The sequence below is a fragment of the Saxophila tyrrhenica genome, assembly GCF_035928015.1.
Source record: "Saxophila tyrrhenica strain CCFEE 5935 chromosome Unknown scaffold_21, whole genome shotgun sequence".
Lineage (NCBI taxonomy): Eukaryota > Fungi > Ascomycota > Dothideomycetes > Mycosphaerellales > Extremaceae > Saxophila > Saxophila tyrrhenica.
The window spans coordinates 230,187-248,113 of NW_027041753.1; the positions used below are offsets into that span (position 1 = coordinate 230,187).

The 17,927-nt window shown below is 54.6% G+C and overlaps 8 protein-coding genes across 8 annotated transcripts; 3 read left to right on the forward strand and 5 right to left on the reverse strand.

Annotated features, from left to right (window-relative positions):
- Window positions 1-39: 39 nt before the first annotated feature.
- On the reverse strand, window positions 40-1,107 carry LTR77_010213 (uncharacterized protein; the record flags this gene model as incomplete). The annotated part of the gene is made up of 2 exons (XM_064807436.1): window positions 40-903; window positions 961-1,107. The coding sequence occupies 2 exons, from the start codon at window positions 1,105-1,107 to the stop codon at window positions 40-42; spliced, it is 1,011 nt and encodes a 336-aa protein (XP_064654450.1).
- A 1,285-nt stretch (window positions 1,108-2,392) lies between these two features.
- LTR77_010214 (uncharacterized protein) lies at window positions 2,393-4,357 on the forward strand (the record flags this gene model as incomplete). The annotated part of the gene is made up of 6 exons (XM_064807437.1): window positions 2,393-2,859; window positions 2,913-2,944; window positions 2,998-3,285; window positions 3,346-3,391; window positions 3,443-3,702; window positions 3,759-4,357. The coding sequence occupies 6 exons, from the start codon at window positions 2,393-2,395 to the stop codon at window positions 4,355-4,357; spliced, it is 1,692 nt and encodes a 563-aa protein (XP_064654451.1).
- A 709-nt stretch (window positions 4,358-5,066) lies between these two features.
- LTR77_010215 (uncharacterized protein) lies at window positions 5,067-6,167 on the forward strand (the record flags this gene model as incomplete). Its single annotated transcript, XM_064807438.1, has 2 exons — window positions 5,067-5,559; window positions 5,632-6,167. The coding sequence occupies 2 exons, from the start codon at window positions 5,067-5,069 to the stop codon at window positions 6,165-6,167; spliced, it is 1,029 nt and encodes a 342-aa protein (XP_064654452.1).
- Window positions 6,168-6,774: 607 nt separating this feature from the next.
- On the reverse strand, window positions 6,775-8,137 carry LTR77_010216 (uncharacterized protein; the record flags this gene model as incomplete). Its single annotated transcript, XM_064807439.1, has 3 exons — window positions 6,775-7,007; window positions 7,063-7,247; window positions 7,299-8,137. 3 exons carry the CDS (start codon window positions 8,135-8,137, stop codon window positions 6,775-6,777), a joined length of 1,257 nt encoding a protein of 418 aa, XP_064654453.1.
- A 627-nt stretch (window positions 8,138-8,764) lies between these two features.
- LTR77_010217 (uncharacterized protein) lies at window positions 8,765-9,514 on the reverse strand (the record flags this gene model as incomplete). The annotated part of the gene is made up of 3 exons (XM_064807440.1): window positions 8,765-8,892; window positions 8,931-9,150; window positions 9,350-9,514. 3 exons carry the CDS (start codon window positions 9,512-9,514, stop codon window positions 8,765-8,767), a joined length of 513 nt encoding a protein of 170 aa, XP_064654454.1.
- Window positions 9,515-10,055: 541 nt separating this feature from the next.
- LTR77_010218 (uncharacterized protein) lies at window positions 10,056-10,998 on the reverse strand (the record flags this gene model as incomplete). The annotated part of the gene is made up of 2 exons (XM_064807441.1): window positions 10,056-10,414; window positions 10,470-10,998. The coding sequence occupies 2 exons, from the start codon at window positions 10,996-10,998 to the stop codon at window positions 10,056-10,058; spliced, it is 888 nt and encodes a 295-aa protein (XP_064654455.1).
- Window positions 10,999-12,497: 1,499 nt separating this feature from the next.
- IRE1 (bifunctional endoribonuclease/protein kinase ire1) lies at window positions 12,498-16,021 on the forward strand (the record flags this gene model as incomplete). Its single annotated transcript, XM_064807442.1, has 2 exons — window positions 12,498-15,343; window positions 15,418-16,021. The coding sequence occupies 2 exons, from the start codon at window positions 12,498-12,500 to the stop codon at window positions 16,019-16,021; spliced, it is 3,450 nt and encodes a 1,149-aa protein (XP_064654456.1).
- A 222-nt stretch (window positions 16,022-16,243) lies between these two features.
- On the reverse strand, window positions 16,244-17,431 carry LTR77_010220 (uncharacterized protein; the record flags this gene model as incomplete). Its single annotated transcript, XM_064807443.1, has 1 exon — window positions 16,244-17,431. One exon carries the CDS (start codon window positions 17,429-17,431, stop codon window positions 16,244-16,246), a length of 1,188 nt encoding a protein of 395 aa, XP_064654457.1.
- Window positions 17,432-17,927: the final 496 nt, after the last annotated feature.

Genomic DNA, 17,927 nt, shown 5'->3' on the forward strand with positions numbered 1-17,927 from the left:
ACACGCCGTTAAATGCTACATACGTCTAACGAAACAGTCTCAAGCACCCACCTTAAAATACACAAGCTCCAACGCATCTCTCCAAAGCCGCCCCTCGGCCTCCGGATTAAATGTCTGCTCCACCCAGCCCGATCCAAACACTTGCCCGTCATCCACCCCACGCTTCGCTTCCGCACAATCCTCCAAGTACACCCCTCCTCTGCTCTCCCACTCCCTCCCCACCGCCGCGAGCACCGTCGTAGCAGCGCCTTGCTCAGGCGACTTCAACACTTTTACGACATCGGGGTTGGCCAAGATCTGCTGCACGAACTCAGGACCGATGTTGCGGCTGATGTTGGTGTTGATAGCGCCGGGGTGGAGGCTCGTCGCGAAGAGACCTTGAGAGCTGTAGCGACGGTTGACCTCGTTGGCGAGGTAGATCTTTGCGAGGTTGGAACCCGCGTATGCCATGTTGTGGTCATACTCTGACTTTTCGAAACTGTAGTCGTCGCTCTTCGGTAGCGTGGCGGCGCGATGGGCCGAGGACGCAACGACGACGACACGGGAGTGAAAGTCCGAGGTCGCGCTCGACAGCAGGGCGTCCTTCAAGAGCTGGAAAAGCATGAAGTGGCTTAGAAAGTTCGTTTGGAAGTGTACTTCATGGTTGTCCTCGGTAAGTTGATGGTCTGAAATGCCCATAACGCCTGCATTGGCTACCAAGATGTTGACCTTGCCGTTCGACCTGGTCAGGATCTCGGTCGCGGCGGCTCGGACGCTGGTGAGGGAGTTGTTGTCCATGCGGATCAAAGAGATACGACCGAGCACCAGGATATCCTGGATGGCTTTCTCAGCTGCGGGTAAGTTACGAGCCGTCAGGAACAGCGTTGCTCCTGTCATTGACAGCGCACGTGCGGTCTCGAGGCCCTACATAATCGCCATCAGCGTCCTTGGCGTTGGCATGGCGGCAACAAAGTAACGTACAATGCCAGATGTTGCCCCAGTCAAGACCATAACCTTGCCGTTGAGCTTGCCTCTCAATCCTTGATTTTCGATGATCTGCGAGCCAGTTGGGCGGGCATCTCCTGCTCCTTGGGGATTTGCATGCGCAGCGGCGTATGGCGAAGTCATGTCGCTGATGGATGTGTTCGATAAGTGCCGTTTTCGACCAGCTCCGGTATCTTGCCTGAGCGAGTCTGCTGCTCTAACAGTGGTATTAACAGACAGCACCATGGCAGTGTCGTTATTCAGCCGTGCTTCTCACATAGCAGAGAGTGATTATCTAACGACCGGCGTTCGGGCCTCGAGTGCCATCCCGGGACCAGCAAGTCAATACAGAAGGTCATACGTGCTCAAACGTGCGCCAGAATATCGCTCTCGCCTCGCTACAGCAGTACCCATACCGAATCGATGTGTCTCTCGAGCATTGTCCGTTGTACGCCAGCTTTACCAAGATGCCTCCACGGTGTTATTTCGTTTCTGCGGCGCGTTGCCATGCTGTCACAGACAGCCATTCTCGACTCGCCTTCATGCATCAACAGCACTTCAATGTTCAGCTCCTACTCTAGTGACTTGCCACCTTGAATGGCAACACGCGGATCACGAACTGAGTGCTCGAAGCCAGAGACACGTGGGAGCTCGCTTCATCCCACAACAGAGCTTCAGTCTCAGCCGTGTCGCCGGATTCGGTAATTGCATTCAACCTGCCACGTTCCACGCCATATCTGGACCATCGCCACCGGACCGGAGCCCGATCGATGCTCCTTCTTGTTAGAAGGCTGATCAAGATTGGACAGCATGGAATGGCCATGGACAGTCCGTGGGCCAGGAGAATTGATTCCAGATGGCCCCAGCAGAACGGAACTCGGATGTAAACGCTGCATAGAACCTACAGCTTGGCTTGGAGACAAGGCGTCTGAGAGGCTTGTCTGCCGAATCGCTCTTGCCGTGCTTGCACAAATAATCTATGCACGCCGCCGGATCGTAGCTGCTCTATCGCCCGTCCAAGCACTGCGTGCCGGACGGCCGGTGTCATTAGAACAATGGCTGCTTCTCCTTCTTATACACCTGTGTCCTTCCCTATATCGACAGTGGGAATCCCAGAACAGCTGCTTTTTCATCTCCAAGAGCCTCGTGGTAGACTCTCCCACTCCTCCGGCATTGGCACCCTAGCACGATCTGAGTGACACGGACCTCCCGACCGCAACCTAGATCGCGGAATCTCAGGTAAGCACATATTCAAGCTTGTCCGACTGCAGACAAAGACTTCGGGTCAGCACGAGTGTACCGCAGCGGTACGCAGTCGTACATCGGACCCGCTTCACGTTCGACACTTGAGCTTCAGACGGACAGCTTCCGCGAACGAGCTACATCGAAGTAACACAGCTAACATGTCATCGTCCCACAGCCAGGCGGCATGGCCGCAACCGAGCACAAACACGAACACATCCCTGTTGTCGCAGGAGGTGATCTGCCCGAGAAAGAACGACTCGCATTCGAAGAAGGCCACGATGCCGACATCCCATCCAACGCCGGCGTCGTACAGCCCAACCAGGACTCTTTGAACCGAGAAACGACCTCCGACCCAGAGAAAAGAGACAAGCATGATGAATCGTCGAATAACTCTGACAACGGAGAACAACGGGACGTTGAGAAAGGTCATCCGACGCAGCCAACAGCAGAAGAGGTCAAAGAGGAACCAGTGGATCCAAACATTGTTGATTGGGAGGGCCCTGATGATCCAGCAAACCCGTTAAATTGGTCGGCTGGCAAGAAATGGAGTAACATCGGCATATTGTCGTTTTTGACATTGTTGACACCTTTGGCGTCGTCGATGTTTGCGCCTGGTGTGCCGGACGTCATCAGGGAGTTTGAGACTACGAAGTATGTTCTCCAAAGACAGTCGGGATCGCAAACACAGGCTAACAGCGATATAGCTCGTCCCTCGCAACATTCGTCGTTTCAGTCTGTAGGTTCACCTTTCGTCTCGACCGTCTGATGTGTTTACTGACAAAAAGTCAGACATCCTCGGCTTCGCAATGGGCCCCCTGGTGATCGCTCCCCTCAGCGAAATGTTCGGCCGCGTCGCAATCTACAACCTCTGCAACGTCGCCTTTGTGCTGTTCACAGTCGCCTGCGCCCTTGCGCCTGGCATGGGATCTTTGATAGCGTTCAGATTTCTTGCTGGCTGTTTTGGAATTGCACCGATTACCAATGGAGGAGGTACAATCGCGGATTTGATGAAGCCCGAGCAACGTGGTAGTGCCATGTCCATCTGGGCTATTGGGCCTCTTTTAGGGCCTGTGATAGGTATAGCTACAACATCCCGAGCAACTCGAGCTAGATTCGGGAACTAACTCTTGGTAATAGGACCTGTATGCGGTGGGTTTCTGGCTGAGGCGAAGGGCTGGCGATGGTGAGTGGCTCCGATGCAGCCTCATGACAAACGTAGCTGACGTTGATACAGGATCTTCTGGGTGCTATCGATCGCTTCTGGCTTTGCAGCAATCTGGACTCTCGTATTCGCCAGGGAGACCTACGCCCCCATCCTTCTCGAACGCAAGGCCAAGCGCCTACGGAAGGAGACCGGCAATCCCAACCTACGCTCGAAACTCGATCTTGGAATCACCACCGTTGAGCTTTGGAGGCGATCTTTGCTCCGCCCGATGAAGCTCATGTTCCTCTCGCTCATTTGCGCGATGATGAGCTTGTACCTCGCCATTGTCTGTAAGTGTCGCTTCCCCTTCCCTACTCTCCAGCCTCACCACCAACAAAGATACCAGACGGGATAATGTACCTCCTCTTCACCACCTTCACCTTCGTCTTCGAAGAAAACTACGGCTTCTCCCAATCCATCGTTGGCCTCGTCTACATCGGTCTCGGCGTCGGCATGCTCCTCGGCCTCGCCATCCTAGGCTCAACCTCCGACCCTATCATGAAGAAACTCGCCGCCAAGCACAGCGAGGGCAAGCTGAAGCCCGAATACCGTCTGCCTCTCCTCATCTACGCAGGACCTTTCATCCCCGTCGGCCTCTTCATCTACGGCTGGACGGCGCAGTATCAGACTCAATGGGCTGTGCCGCTCTTCGGCACACTGTTGGTTGGTGTTGGCTTGCTCGCGTCTTTCATGTGCATAAACACTTATCTTGTCGATGCGTTTGAGCGCTACGCGGCTTCGGCCATGGCTGCGAATACGATTCTGAGGTCGATCCTGGGAGCAGTGTTTCCGCTGTTTGGGCTGCAGATGTATGATGGGCTGGGATTGGGCTGGGGCAATTCGCTATTGGCGTTCATCAGTCTTGCGCTGTGTCCTATACCGCTGCTGTTCTATCGGTATGGGGAGAGGATTCGGACGCATCCAAGGTTTCAAGTCAAGCTTTAGCGGGTTGCATATATGGGTTTCTGATAGACTGGAGGGCCGGACATGGTGAAAGACGGGCATCGTCTCGTATGGGTATAGCTGAACAGAGAGGTTCAAATACTGACAATACATGCCAACGTAACATACGATCTGATCTCGATTCGTATTTTGATGCTGTACAGAAATAGCATTGCGAGCGCATCAGTCGGTAATTCGTGTCGGTCGGGCGGCGCATGGAACATCAGTTGGCGTGAGAACATACGACTTTACCTTCCTGCGATACTTCGCCTCGCCATGAAGGAAGCAGATACTCTTCCTACGATCTCACGCTGCGGTCACGGATATCGTTGCTTCATGGCCAATAGGTAGGACGTCCAGCAAGGCGATTCAACACCGAGTCCTGCCGACTCTTCGCCGCCTTGTACCGAACTTGCCTCCCTCTCCAACTTGATGACAGCATGCAACATCTTTAACTTCGAAGCATTCAAACAAGGAGGTGAGAGCCTGATGCAATATCGGTGTTCTTTCGGGGCTCCGCCTACGGAGTTCTCTTGGATGGAATTGTCTGGGAAACTTTTGCCTTGAGCAATGCTCGATTAGAAATGCATATGCAGCTCGGACGCCAGGCGACGTACAGACTGCCGTTGGAATCAAGTCACATATAAGAAGTATTGATCCTATTCAACGCAAAGAACCACTTTGAACAACAAGCACGAACGAGCAAGCCCCAATGGCCCAACCATCAAGCCGAAAAGCGTACCGACGAACGGACGACTACACCCCAGGAACCCCTAAAGTAAAACTCGTTAGCGAAGAAATACCATCTCCACTCCCGCCTTATGCGGTCTTGATCAAAGTCCACGCCGTGAGCCTCAACTACCGGGACGCCAACATCGCGAACGGAGGCAACCCGTGGCCAGTAACCCCCAACGGCATCCTCTGCAACGACGCCGCTGGAGGAGTTATCTCAGTCGGCGAACGAGTCACAAGATTTTCGCAAGGTGACCGTGTAGCACCGATCGTCGATACGGCAAACATTACCGGACGAGAAACCAGAAGATCGTGGCTGGCTGCGGATGAGGATGGGGTGCTGGCGGATTATATCGTCTTTGATGAAGATAAGGTCACAAAGTTGCCTCAGCATCTAGATTGGATTGAGGCTAGTATTATTCCTTGTGCTGGGGTGACGGCGTGGTCTGCGTTGGAGGGGTGTGGAATGGGGAGTACGGTGTTGATACAAGGCATGCTTGCAAATTCGGTTCAAGTTATGTTCCAGTTGTACTGATCGATCACAGGCACCGGAGGCGTCAGCATGTTCGCCCTAAAGCTCGCTCGAGCGAGCGGCATGCGGGTCATCTTGAGCTCCTCAAGCGATTCAAAACTGGAGAGTATGCGAACGAAATTCGCAGACCCACCACTCTTCACTGTCAACTACAAGAACGCCATGTGGCACGAAGAAGTCCTCAACCTCACGAACGGTGCCGGCGTGGATCTTGTCCTGGAAAATGGCGGCACCGGATCAGTGGTCCAAAGCGTGAAATGCACTCGCCGTGGTGGAACTGTCAGTCAGGTTGGATACCTAGGGAAGCAGGATCCGACCGAGATGGCTGAACTTTTGCCGACGTTGATCGACAGAAGGGTGAATCTGAGGGGCATCAATGCTGGTTCAAGGCACGATCAGGAGGATCTTTGTGCTGCTATCTCGGCTATGGGGATGCGGTTTGACGATATCATTGACTCGACGTTTCCGTTTGATGAGGCGGAGGAGGCGGTTGAGAGTATTTGGCAAGGCAAGCAGGTTGGGAAAGTAGTTGTCAAGATTGGCGGTTGACGGACGAGGTCTCGTTCAAACCCATTGAATACGCGGCATACCTGACATAGTACTGTACTTTATGCCTACAAGGACACGAGAAGAACAATGCCAGCCCACCCTTGCTTCTGGGCTCAAACCCACGCAAGCTCAGACATTGATTGCATGCATCCACACCTCCTGCTCTGGCCGAGTACTATATCTGCTTGCCCGGAGAATGTCCTGCATCTGTTCCTTGCCAACGAAGAGAACTTGTCTGGCGACAAACGAGCGGGTATTCTCAGTGCTTGTCAACAATTATGAGCAGTCATACCTCAAGCGATCAACAGTTGTGGGACACATATGGCTCACGGGATCCTGCGCGAAAGTTATGGAATCTGAGCACAATTCGATGGATCAATGTCTGCAGAAAACCGAAGGCACACAGCTTGCGGTACCTCGTATCTCTGACCATAATGTCTGGTCCAGGTTGGAAGAAAAATATCTACAACAACGAAGTTCACGTTTCATCAGTCATGTACAATTCTTACTTACATACTCCAGACACCGTACGCTAAGCAGAACGCCAGTCGTCATTATCCGTCCCCAACCAATGCAAGAGGAAGCAACCACCTACTATACAATTCCTTCACCAGACCAAACCCTCCTGCTGCGGCGCCGTGCAGTCAAGCCCATTACACATATCAATATCTTCCTGGCTGACAAGGGCATTCCCAGGTAACTTCTGCCTCGCAGGCCAGATCTCAGCACCGGCGGCCTTCTCTCGTCGGTAGTGGTCCGTCACTGCATCGCGGACCTTGCTTTGCATGTAGAGAGGGCCTTTCTCGCACTTGGGGTGCATCTCGCCGTTGACGAAGACACCTGAAGATTGGATCAGCATGGTGCGGTGGTTTGATATGGGATGTGAGTGACGAACCGGCGTTCAAGTTCTTCTGTGCGCGGTCACAGAGGATTTTGTCCTCCGCCATGACACGAGCGTACATCTCGCTGATGAGCTTGAACTCTTCGTCGGAGGAGTTCTTGTTGCGGTAGACTTCGTAGTGGAGGGTTGATTTGGTTGCCGAATCGGGGAGGAACTTCTGGATCATTAGGAAGTGTGGCCTGAGGATCGTTAGCAATCTGGTCACTTTTGCGTTAGAGAAGTTCACTTACGAAACCGACATCGACACATTCGGGAAGTAGTATGTGCTGTTGACGTTCAACCCTTGCCTCCGTTGCTCAGGGTTCGAAGCATGATCGTGCTGCATGTGGCCATCCTTCACCTCGACATCCGCGGAGTCGACGTTAAGGAACGCCGGCACATCCGGATGGGTGGTCGGACAGTGGTAGCATTCATTGAAGTTATCGCAAGCGATCTTCCAGTTGTACCCTCCGTCGAGCTCATAAGTGTGGTCAAGCACATAGTCGTCAAAGTTGAAGTCTTCAAACCTCTCCTGCTTGTCCACAGTATCGAAGTCGGCCTCCCACGGTACTTCTGGTTTCTCCTTTTGCGCGTCGAGGTTGATCCAAATGAAGCCGTTGATATCGACATGCACATGAATTGAGAACAAGCCATTCTGAGACTTGTCGAAGCCATCCAATTCCTGGTACTGCGGTGCCTTCGCGAGTTTGCCGTTCAAGCCGTACGACCAGCCGTGATATCGGCAAGCCAGAATGCTCACTTTTCCGCATTTCTTCTCGACCACAGGGTACGCTCGGTGTCGACAAACGTTATGGAATGCGTTGATGTTGTTCGAACGATCCCGGATAACGATTATGTCGAACCCGGCAATGGTGTAGCGGAGGTAGTCGCCCGCTTCTTGCAGTCGGTTCCGATGGGTGAGGAACAGCCATCGTTTTGAGAAGATCGCTCGTCTCTCCAACTCATACATTTGTTGTGAGGTAAACCATGCTGCCGGCAGTGCTCGGATGGGGCTCTGCTTTGGGTCTTCCTTCGGTTCTGGCGATGCTGGGGCGGCTCCAAGGCCGAAGTAGTTCATGAAGGGAGCCATTGTTGTTGATGTTGAAACAAAGTGTTTGGTAGTGTAAGATATGGTATGGCTTTGAGATGGAGATGGACGGACTGTACCTTGTGCCTACACATTGTTGTTCGAGCTGATGGTGTTGATATGTTCTATGAGATTAACGGACTCCAGTTCCCAAAGCGGAATCTGAGACCAGTATAGAGCTCTTGGGCGCCTGGTGATGCGAAGATTACCGTGTATCAGCAAGGACAGATGATAATGATGGCAGCCAATTGTCGGGGAGCTTGTGAGAAAGTGAATGTGTGTCAAGCTGTGGGGAGAGAGTTTTGGGACCAGCCTGCCAACTTGGGTAATTTTTGCCTCGCCTACCAAGTGCAGTAGGTGCTGCCGTGTGGTCCAGACGCTCATCAACAGATAGAGCTCTCTGCAAGAGCAATACTCGGGCCTGGCAGATGGAGGGTGGTTGCAGGAGCCGTTCGATCGATTTGATGATAATGCGAAGCAATTGCCGTCGGCAAGACACACTTAGGAGGTAGTCTCAGCCTGAAACCGACCAGCTCGTGCGAGTCCCTTTGAATGCAACGAGGGTAGGCAGGGAGTCAATCACGGAGATGTGTGTAATGACGAAGTTAGCCAGACAGATACGCAGCGCATCTACACCAAAGCCCTCGCCAGCAACGCCGCCGCTCCAGGCGCAACGATGATCTTGTACACCCTTCCGATCCCAGTCGCAGCGCTCGCCATTCCAAACGATTCGAGGTACACGCTGGCAGATCGGTAGCCTTGAGTTTCGAGACGCTGCCGCGTATCGCAATTTTACCATAGACGACATCGCTGCCAGTATAGGTGGCGATCGTCGAAGTGGCTGTCGACTTGCCGGAAAGCTCCACGGCCGTGGTGAAGGAGCATACGGCTTTGGTCGTGCCCTCGAGACTACAAGTCTGCACTCTCATGACAGTGCCTCCGTCGCTGCCGTCGAATATCGAGGGCGTACCGACCATGGAGAGGCCGTACGAGCTCGGTCCGTAGGTGGCTGTGACCTACACTGCGTTAGCTTTGGTTGCTGTCTTATAGTGCGCTAGTGCGTCCGGCATACGGTGGAAGCCAGGTCACAGAGACCGGACACTATCCCTGTATCGCTGAATGAGCCTTTGGTGCAATAAGTGCGTTTGTTGTGCCCTGTTCAGTAATCGATCGTCAAAGAGGGCATTCTCTGAGTAATGAAGGAAGCCCTCTTACACATTGGTCCGCATGCAACACAGAGCTAACAAGGCCATTAGGTGCTCCCGAGTCGTCCAGTCCTAGGAAGAGGTTCACGGTGGTAGCAGCAGGTAATTTGGAAGTGCTGCTTGAGCTTTGTGCCATGACAGATGCGAATAGTGCAGCAATCAGGAGAAGCGCCATTGTGATTTTGGGGGAAGAAGCAACCCAGAAGACCTACCGTCGATGAGCGATAGGTCGCGTAGAAGGAATTCCGAGGCAGTATCACGTCACATGAGCTGCCTCACGGTCCACGAGCGCATGGATGCTTTGCACAAATCATCTTGTCGGCGCCAGCAGGTCTTGACTATCGGGCTCAGATATTGCGCCGCCTTGTCTCAGCAGCCGCCGCTGGATGAGGTGATCTTGATTCTTCGGAGTGCATCCAGCCAAGTGCGCGTGTAATGCCCTGAGGATGAGATATTTTGCCAGCGCCTGCGACTTCGAAGCGCTGCTGTGCCTCATGGATGCTTTACCGCCTGCTCCAATTTTTGGCACCCTGTCAACACGCACTTTGAGATGCTTATTGCCGTCATGACTGTGCCTCGTCAATATTGTGGCAAGCAGCGCTGCAAGTTTCCGAGAAGTGAGAAAAAAATGGAGCTGAACTGAGTGTTGTCACTGCAAACGTGCCTCATAACAAGTCGTGCATCATACATTAGCGCAATTGTGAATTCCAACCACCTCAAAACCTCTGCCCGGTAGGTATAAACCCATCCGAGTCGTTCTCCTGCTGCGCCGACGTCTGCGGAAACGCCGCAATCCCCGCCACAATGCCCGCCGCCATGATCGTACAGCTGATCAGACTCCAGATAATGCCCCAGCACTGCGACGAGCCCCCATATCGCTTGGCGAACTGGCTGGCATCGGAAGAGTTGACTTTTCGTAAGACGAGGTCGTCGCAGATGTCCCAGACGCTGTAGAGGGATGACATGACGCCGATGAAGAGGACGTAGAAGCGTAGGGCTTCGGGGACGAACCAGAAGCCGATGATGATGCCGACGGCGATGAGGATGGTGAGGATGGTTAGCCAGTCTTTCTTGCCTGTAGACTCACTTAGTTAACCGTGGTCGGTGAGATGGGATGGAAGCGAACATACCCCACCATAGCACGAGTAAGAAGCAGACTCCCAAGACAATGCTGGCGACTTTACTCGCCACCGTGTTGAAGCCGCAGAACGTGAGCAAGGCGCCTATGAGCGAGGAGCCCAGGTAGCCAGTAGGAAGGGTAATGGCGCTCACGCCTCCTCTCATGTGCGTGACGCCGCCTTCGTGCGGATCAAGTGATATGGACTCGACGCGGCCGCCGGTGCAGCATGCCGTGCTCGCGTGCCCGAACTCGTGAAATGCTATCACTAGCATCTGATTGAGTCCGTCAGTGCCATTCGCTGGATAAGGCTGTTGGACGCGAGAGCGTACCTTAAACGGCCATAGAATATACTTCAGATACGGCACATTCCACAGAATCGCTATGCCCACCACATATGCCGCAATCACGCCCAACGTCACGCCCTGCGCTCCGCGAACGGTGAGGTCGCGTTGCTCGAGGTAGTGGCGCGCGACGACAGGGCCGGCGGTGACGACGGCGCGGCGGGCTAGGTATCCTAACTCCGAGGCCGTGGGCGCCATCTGTGTGTGGTCTTTGAGGTTGTGTGAAAGGATGTAACGAACGTGAGAACGTGAAAGTGGGAAGACATGCTGAGCGCTGACGAGGCGAGGCTGTTGTGCTGGTTGCTGGGAGAAGGCGTTTCAGAGTTCCAAGAATGGAAGCTGACGCAGCCCGGGGTCTCAGCCTTGTGCACCGCCACAGTCTATCAAAACTCAGGGTCCAAATAGTGGGAGAAGTGCTCGAGTTGAACAACCCTCCTGAAAACGTATCAAGCGAAAATCTAGAGCGCGTTCGAGCATCGAGAGACTCTGAGAACATCGAAGTATCTCCATACAACTGACGAAGCAGCTTTCACCACGAGCCCATAAGTTGCCCAAGCTGCAGTACTGCCAGCTGTTTGAACCGGCTATCTGGAGGTCGTCAAGACCCCGATAAGATACACTTCCGTCGAACATAAACAAATGCCAACAGTCAGTTGCATGTGATTGTCAGCGTGTTTTCATCCAGTGTCCAGCTTATGGAGAAGTTCTCTGGAAGGCGAGTAGCTAGTGACGAGAAGCGTGGGTGTAGCAGGAGTTGCGAGAAAGAAGAGACAATATTGTCCTTCTCTTACGAAATTTTCTTGCCCTTCTCCTAAGCCTACTGGTTCCATGCTGCTGTGTTTGACCTGACACTTGCATCGACCAGATGATAGGTGTTGCAAAGGGCCCTTCTTGCCGGATCAACCAAGAAGGAGCAATGTACCGCACAAGGACCGACCGGATATTGAGGAGGAGAAATAGATCGAAGAGCATCAAGAGCGACTTATCTTACCTTAGTAGGTGGAGTCCAAAGTGAAAGTTTCTGGGAATACGAACAACACCCTCAGGTCGAGACTCGGATGCTCAACGATAGCAACAGGTAATATTAGGGATGCTGGGGACCGGGCAGCTGGTCAAAACAAGTGGAACTCTTCAGCATTCTCGAACAAATGGAATACTGTGGTCATGCCATTGTCTAGCTGCTCGCCTTGGGGTTCTTGTTCTCGAGAGTCTGCGGTGCGTACGATAGATTTTCTTATCTCGAGCCAGACGGCGTTGAGGAGCACGCTTCTTCAGAATCGTCCCGACTCCAGTAGTTCCTGAAGGAATTCACCCTTGCCTGGAGTGATGTTGGAAGCGCCGATCCAGGTTGGAAGTTCTCACGGAGGCGGACGACCTTCAGGTGCTTGTGGGCGGCGTCTGAGAACCACGCATGGAGGCCGAAAAGTCCCATACTCTTTCTAAAAAGCCGTCTTCACGAGCATGAATAAGGTCTTATCAGATGCGTTGCAGCCACAGGTTGGTGTGACGGGATAGCGGGGCGGAAACGGGTGTTGTTGTTGGTTTCGAAATCCCGCCGGTGCCACGAGCTTCCGTCCACCTCACTCCTTCTCAGGGTCTGGCAGTGCAAGGGATTCGCGCTTATTCTCACGCCCACCACCCACCTCCACACCCCCTCCTCCCTCGAAACAACATCTCATGAAGCATTCTATGGCGAAATGTCGCTCAGAGATCTCCTCATTTGGAGCCTAATCGTCCCCTGGACTGGCGCTCTGCAGCAGCAGCCTCTCTCAGACCACAATGCCTACCATGGCCACGACCTACCCAACCGCCTCTCCAAAGACGCCGCCGCCTCGGAGAAGCGCTACAGGCCCACCGCCGCCGACTCGTTGGCCACCTCACTAAGCGGTCACCGAAAGGCGCGGGAAGCCCTTTCCGAAAACAAAAACACGCGCACAAATGCTTCTCACAACCAGCGCGCCCTTGCGACTGTGTCTCCGGCGGAGAACGCCGTTCGAGCACCACCACCTGCATACAAGCCGTCAGCGACTGGCGGCATCTCGCGACAACAGGCGCGGTCTCTGCAGGATTGGCAAGTCGAGGACCTCATACTCCTGGCGACTGTTGATGGGAAGATCCACGCACGTGACCGACAGAGCGGAGCTGCGAAGTGGCAGCTAGAAACAGACCGGTCCATGGTGGAGACCATCTACCATAGAAACAACAGAAGTACAGGCGATGGGTCTCCCGAGCTGGGGGGTGACCCTCTATGGATCGTGGAGCCTAGTCAGCACGGAGCTGTATACGTCTACGCTCCTGGATCTGGTGCTGGAATGCAGAAACTGGGGTTTACGGTCAAAGAACTCTTCGAGCTGGCACCGTACAGCTCAGAAGGATACCCTGCTGTTTCGTACAACGCGGAGAAGCGGACCACCTTGTACACCATCGACGCGGCGACCGGCAATATCATCAAGTCGTTTAGCTCTGTGGGAGCTATGATCAACGACGACCGAAGCTGCAGACGGGTTAGCCCACTCCAATCGCCGGATGATGGCGAGTGCAAGCCCAATGGAACATTCACGCTCGGCAGGACCGAATACACCATTGCCATACAGGATCTCTACACCGCTGAGCCTATAAGCACCATCAAGTACTTTGAATGGGTGCCAAACAACCGCGATCTGGACTTGACCAGCAAATATCGCCAGAGCATGGATAGCACATACGTGTATACGAAGCACGACGGCTGGGTGTTTGGTCTCGAGATGGGATCCGAAGAATCACACAGCACGGGAGCTGTTCAACAGCCCATCTATCGTCACAAGCTGCAGTCTCCAGTGGCGCGAGTTTATGACATTGTCCGGCCGTACGACGACTTCTCGAGCGACGTAGCGCTTGTCGTGCTGCCGCAGCCGGTGGCGCCGTCACCTGACGAACTTAAGGCCTTGGAGGAGGGCCTAGCCGACAACGTGTTCGTCAACTGCACTGGAGACGGCAGCTGGTACGCCTTCTCGGAGAGGAACTATCCGATGGTCACCGAAGGAGCAGCAACAACTCGATATTACGTCGACCTTTCCTACACTGAACCTTCTTTGGCCTGGCCAATGTCCAAGAAGGAGCGAGAGAAGTTCGCTGGCGTCCATCAGCTGACTCCTATGCATGGCCACCATGATACGCCCTTGATTGAAGCGCCCGAGCAGCACCCGACTGTAGAGCCCCCGGACAGCGCAACTGACCATTCAGCCCTGAAAACCATCGATTCTGGATCGAGCGGCCTGCCATGGCCCTCGTTGGCGAGTGTTATTCTTGTGCTTGGCCTTGTCGCTATGATCGGGCTCCTATATCAGCAGTTTGTCAAGCCGCGAAAGCGTCTCGGGAACATGCAAGCGTTCGACGAGTTCCTGCAGTCTGGCGCGTTGCCTCGTCCGAAGAAGGCCGAAGAAGTGGATCAGCAACCGAAAGTCCGTGAAGCGGAGCCGGCAGAAGAGACCATATTCCCTCATGTCCCGGGTCCGGACACGAGGCCAGCAAAGTCATCTGATGCAGGAAAACTTGACGAGATCGACGAGAAGCCGGAGCTTGAAGACGGTCTGGAGAACGGCTCACCTGACCAAGCGGGCGAACAACAGAAGCAGAAGAAGAAGGCAACCAGGGGTAAGCGAGGTGGCAAGAAAGCCAAGGAAAAGGAACAGCAGGCGGCCGAGACCTTTGCTAAGAAGAAAGGCTCTCCTACACCTCAGCCCGTCGAGATCATCTCCGTCGCCGCGTCCGAAAGCCCTCAGGTCTCCGGTCCACTGCAAATCAACAGTCTCGTCATCCACACGGACAAAGTCATCGGGCAAGGCAGCTGCGGCACAACGGTCTTCGAAGGCTCCTTTGAGGGTCGCAAGGTCGCCGTCAAACGCATGCTATCGCAGTTCTACGACCTCGCTTCTCAGGAAGTTTCGTTTCTGCAGCAGAGCGATGACCACCAGAATGTTGTGCGATATTTCTGTCAGCAGAAGGATGAGCACTTCCTGTATATTGCCGTTGAGCTTTGTCAAGCGAGCTTGTACGAAGTCTGGGAGAGCGAGAAGGCGAGGACGGAGGAGCGGCAGGTGCAGCTTAGTGGGCTGAAGCACGCCATTCAGCAGGACGTCCCGAAAGCTCTCAGACAACTCGCAGCAGGGCTGTACTACCTGCACGACCTGAGGATCATCCACCGCGACATCAAGCCCCAGAACATCCTCGTCGCGTTCCCGAAGAAGCAGCAACAGCAGAGCCAGCCGATTCGATTGGTCATCTCCGACTTCGGGTTGGGGAAGAATCTCCCAGAGAATGTATCCACCCTCGTCGACCCTACTGGGAACGCGGGGACGTCTGGATGGAAGGCGCCGGAGCTTATCTCTCATCCAGTCGATAGTGGTTCGAAGCAGAACTCACATAATGGAGGGTCGAATGTCAGCGATGGGCCCAATGGCTCTGTTTCTGGGGTTAAGAGGGCAGCTGACATTTTCTCCCTGGGTTGTCTGTTTTTCTGGGTGCTGACTGGTGGTAACCACCCGTTTGAGGACGAGAATGGCTGGTAAGACCCCTCTCCTCCCAGCGCCCCATCGTCTTCACCCCACTCACCCACGCTGCTAATTCTCTTTGCTACAGGCAACAACTCCGCGAACTCAACATCAAGCGCGACCGCAAGAACCTCTCCGTCCTCGCCCGCTGGTCCGACGCCTATGAGCCCATGCAACTCATCACGCACATGCTCGAGCACGCCCCCGAACACCGCCCCACGGCGCGCGACGTCCTGCAACACCCTTTCTTCTGGAGCGCCGAGAAACGCCTCGCCTTCCTCTGCGACATGAGCGACCACTTCGAGCGCGAACCCCGCGGCGTCCCCGACGACGGCTACGCCGGCGATTCCTGGCCACTTTCACTGCTCGAGAGGCGAGCGGAAGAGGTTATCGGCCCCCGAGCGGATTTCTTGGCCAAGTTGGACAGGCATTTCGTCGACACGCTCGGGAAGCAGCGGAAGTACTCCGGGAACCGGTTGTTGGATCTGCTGCGCGCGTTGCGGAATAAGAAGAACCATTACGAGGATATGCCCGAGGAGGTGAAGCGGAGGGTTGGGCCGTTGGCGGGCGGGTATCTGGGGTATTGGTGTCAGCGCTTCCCGCGTTTGCTGATGGCGTGTTACCAGGTCGTGTTCGAGTGTGGGATTGAGGATGGAGCGCGGTTTAGGGGTTACTTTGATCTGAGTGCTTAGGATGTGCTCGATTCGATGGTCTTGCTGGATGATTCGTTTCAATCCGATGGTCTTGCTACATGACACTCAACCCGATGATCTTGCAACATCATTCGTTCCCTTTGCTTCAATGCTCGTTCACTCGTACACACTGTCCGCCATCCTGTTGCCCTGACGCCCATCTATTCCCAGAGTTTGTCGTCAATCGTACACCCCCACCCCCACCACCACTCCTTCAAGCGTTCATTCACTCTCGCTCCTCCCCTCCCCCCTCTTCCGCCTCCCACTCCTCGCGCTCCCAGGCCTCACCTGCATGACACCCTCCTCGCTCCCCCGCGGACTCAAACTAACCCGATGACTCTTCCCGTGAAAAACATGCAGTCCCACATCTGTCGCTCCGTCCCCATACCCCGTCCCCACCAATCCCGGCAACCTCACCCTCGTCCTCCCGTCCTCAATCAGGCCCGCTTGGGCCATGAGGGCGAAGAACTGCGCCTCACTCTCATGTCTCGTCTTCGTCGCCACCACTATAATCGCTTTGGGGGAACGCGTCACCAGGGCTGCTAGGGTGTTGGTTAAGTGAAGCAGGGTATCGGTGTTGTATGTGCATTCCGACACTATGATAAGATCGTTCGTGCGGTTCGTGATGGTCGGGGGCAGGAGGGTTTCCCAATCCAGGGCCTGGAACGTTGCGCGAGAGGCCATGGCGGGGTTGAGGCGGGAGATGTTGGACTCGACCAACTCCCGCACGTCGGGGAGGTCTGTGAGGACTACGTCGGTATCCGGGACTGCTTGCGCGAGGGAGAGACCGACGGTTCCGCAGCCGCAGCCTAGTTCTAGCACGTGCAGTCGTCGGTAGGTTGCGCTGACAAGCACGTATTCCAAAAGCGGTAAAGGAGAAGGCGTCTGCAGCGAGATGATCTGATCAAAATGCTGCGCAAGCACCTGACTCCCATCCCACAAATGCCGGGCAATACTATCCCCCGCGTCCTCCTCAAGCACCAGGTCCCGCTCTGCTGAGGACGTGAAGCGACGTTGCACGCGGTGGGAGGCTGTCATGTGGCCTTTTGTCGGATTCAAGGTGGACGACCAGACGTCCACTATCGGTGGCAAGAAACCGGTGGGCTTGGAGAGGGAAGTCTTGGTGTTGGCGACGGAGACGTGCATGCAGGCCGGCCATTCGACGTCTTGATGCGACATGTCGAACTTCACCGGCACGCTTCTGGCGCCGGTGGAGCCTTTCCAGGGGATGCGTCGGCGGAGGTAGATGTCACCATCGTGCTCTGGGTCCCGGATCGTAGCGACCAGCTCCAAATCCTCGGGGTAGAACGTTTCTCCCAGATCCGTCGTGATGGTCAATACAGCTTTGAGCAGGACGGTTCCGCGATCGACTTGGATCCGGGGGATCGAGAGGAAGCGGATGTAGTGCATGGTTGTTTTTCTTTCTCTGCCAGTAGGTCTGGGAGGACCACTAGCCCACGGCGCTTCCGAGGCACCACGCTAATCGTTGGCGTTGGTGAGATAGTAGTGGTGTAGGAATGGTCGAGTACGGTCTCATGACGAACGGAGGATGGTCCGTTTGGTTTGCTCGTTTCGAGAGAGGCGCAAGGCGACGGAGTTGTTCAGCGCCACGTGGAGATGTATGTACGAAGTATGGAATTTTGAGGTGGAACAGAAATCTAGACTCGAGTGGGCCGCGATTTGGATGCGTCTGGATCTCCTCTTGTGTTTCGATCGATTCGATCTGTGGCGGCGACGATGTCTGCCACCGATGCAATCCATCACTCCTCTACAGGACGTTGGAGATGGCCGAGATAAAGTAGTGTGGATGAGTTGTAGTAAGTATCCATCACTTCGTGATCTAGCAACATCCCCTCCATCATGATGCAGCTGCACTTCCTGCAAGAGCAGCAGACTTGATAGCCGC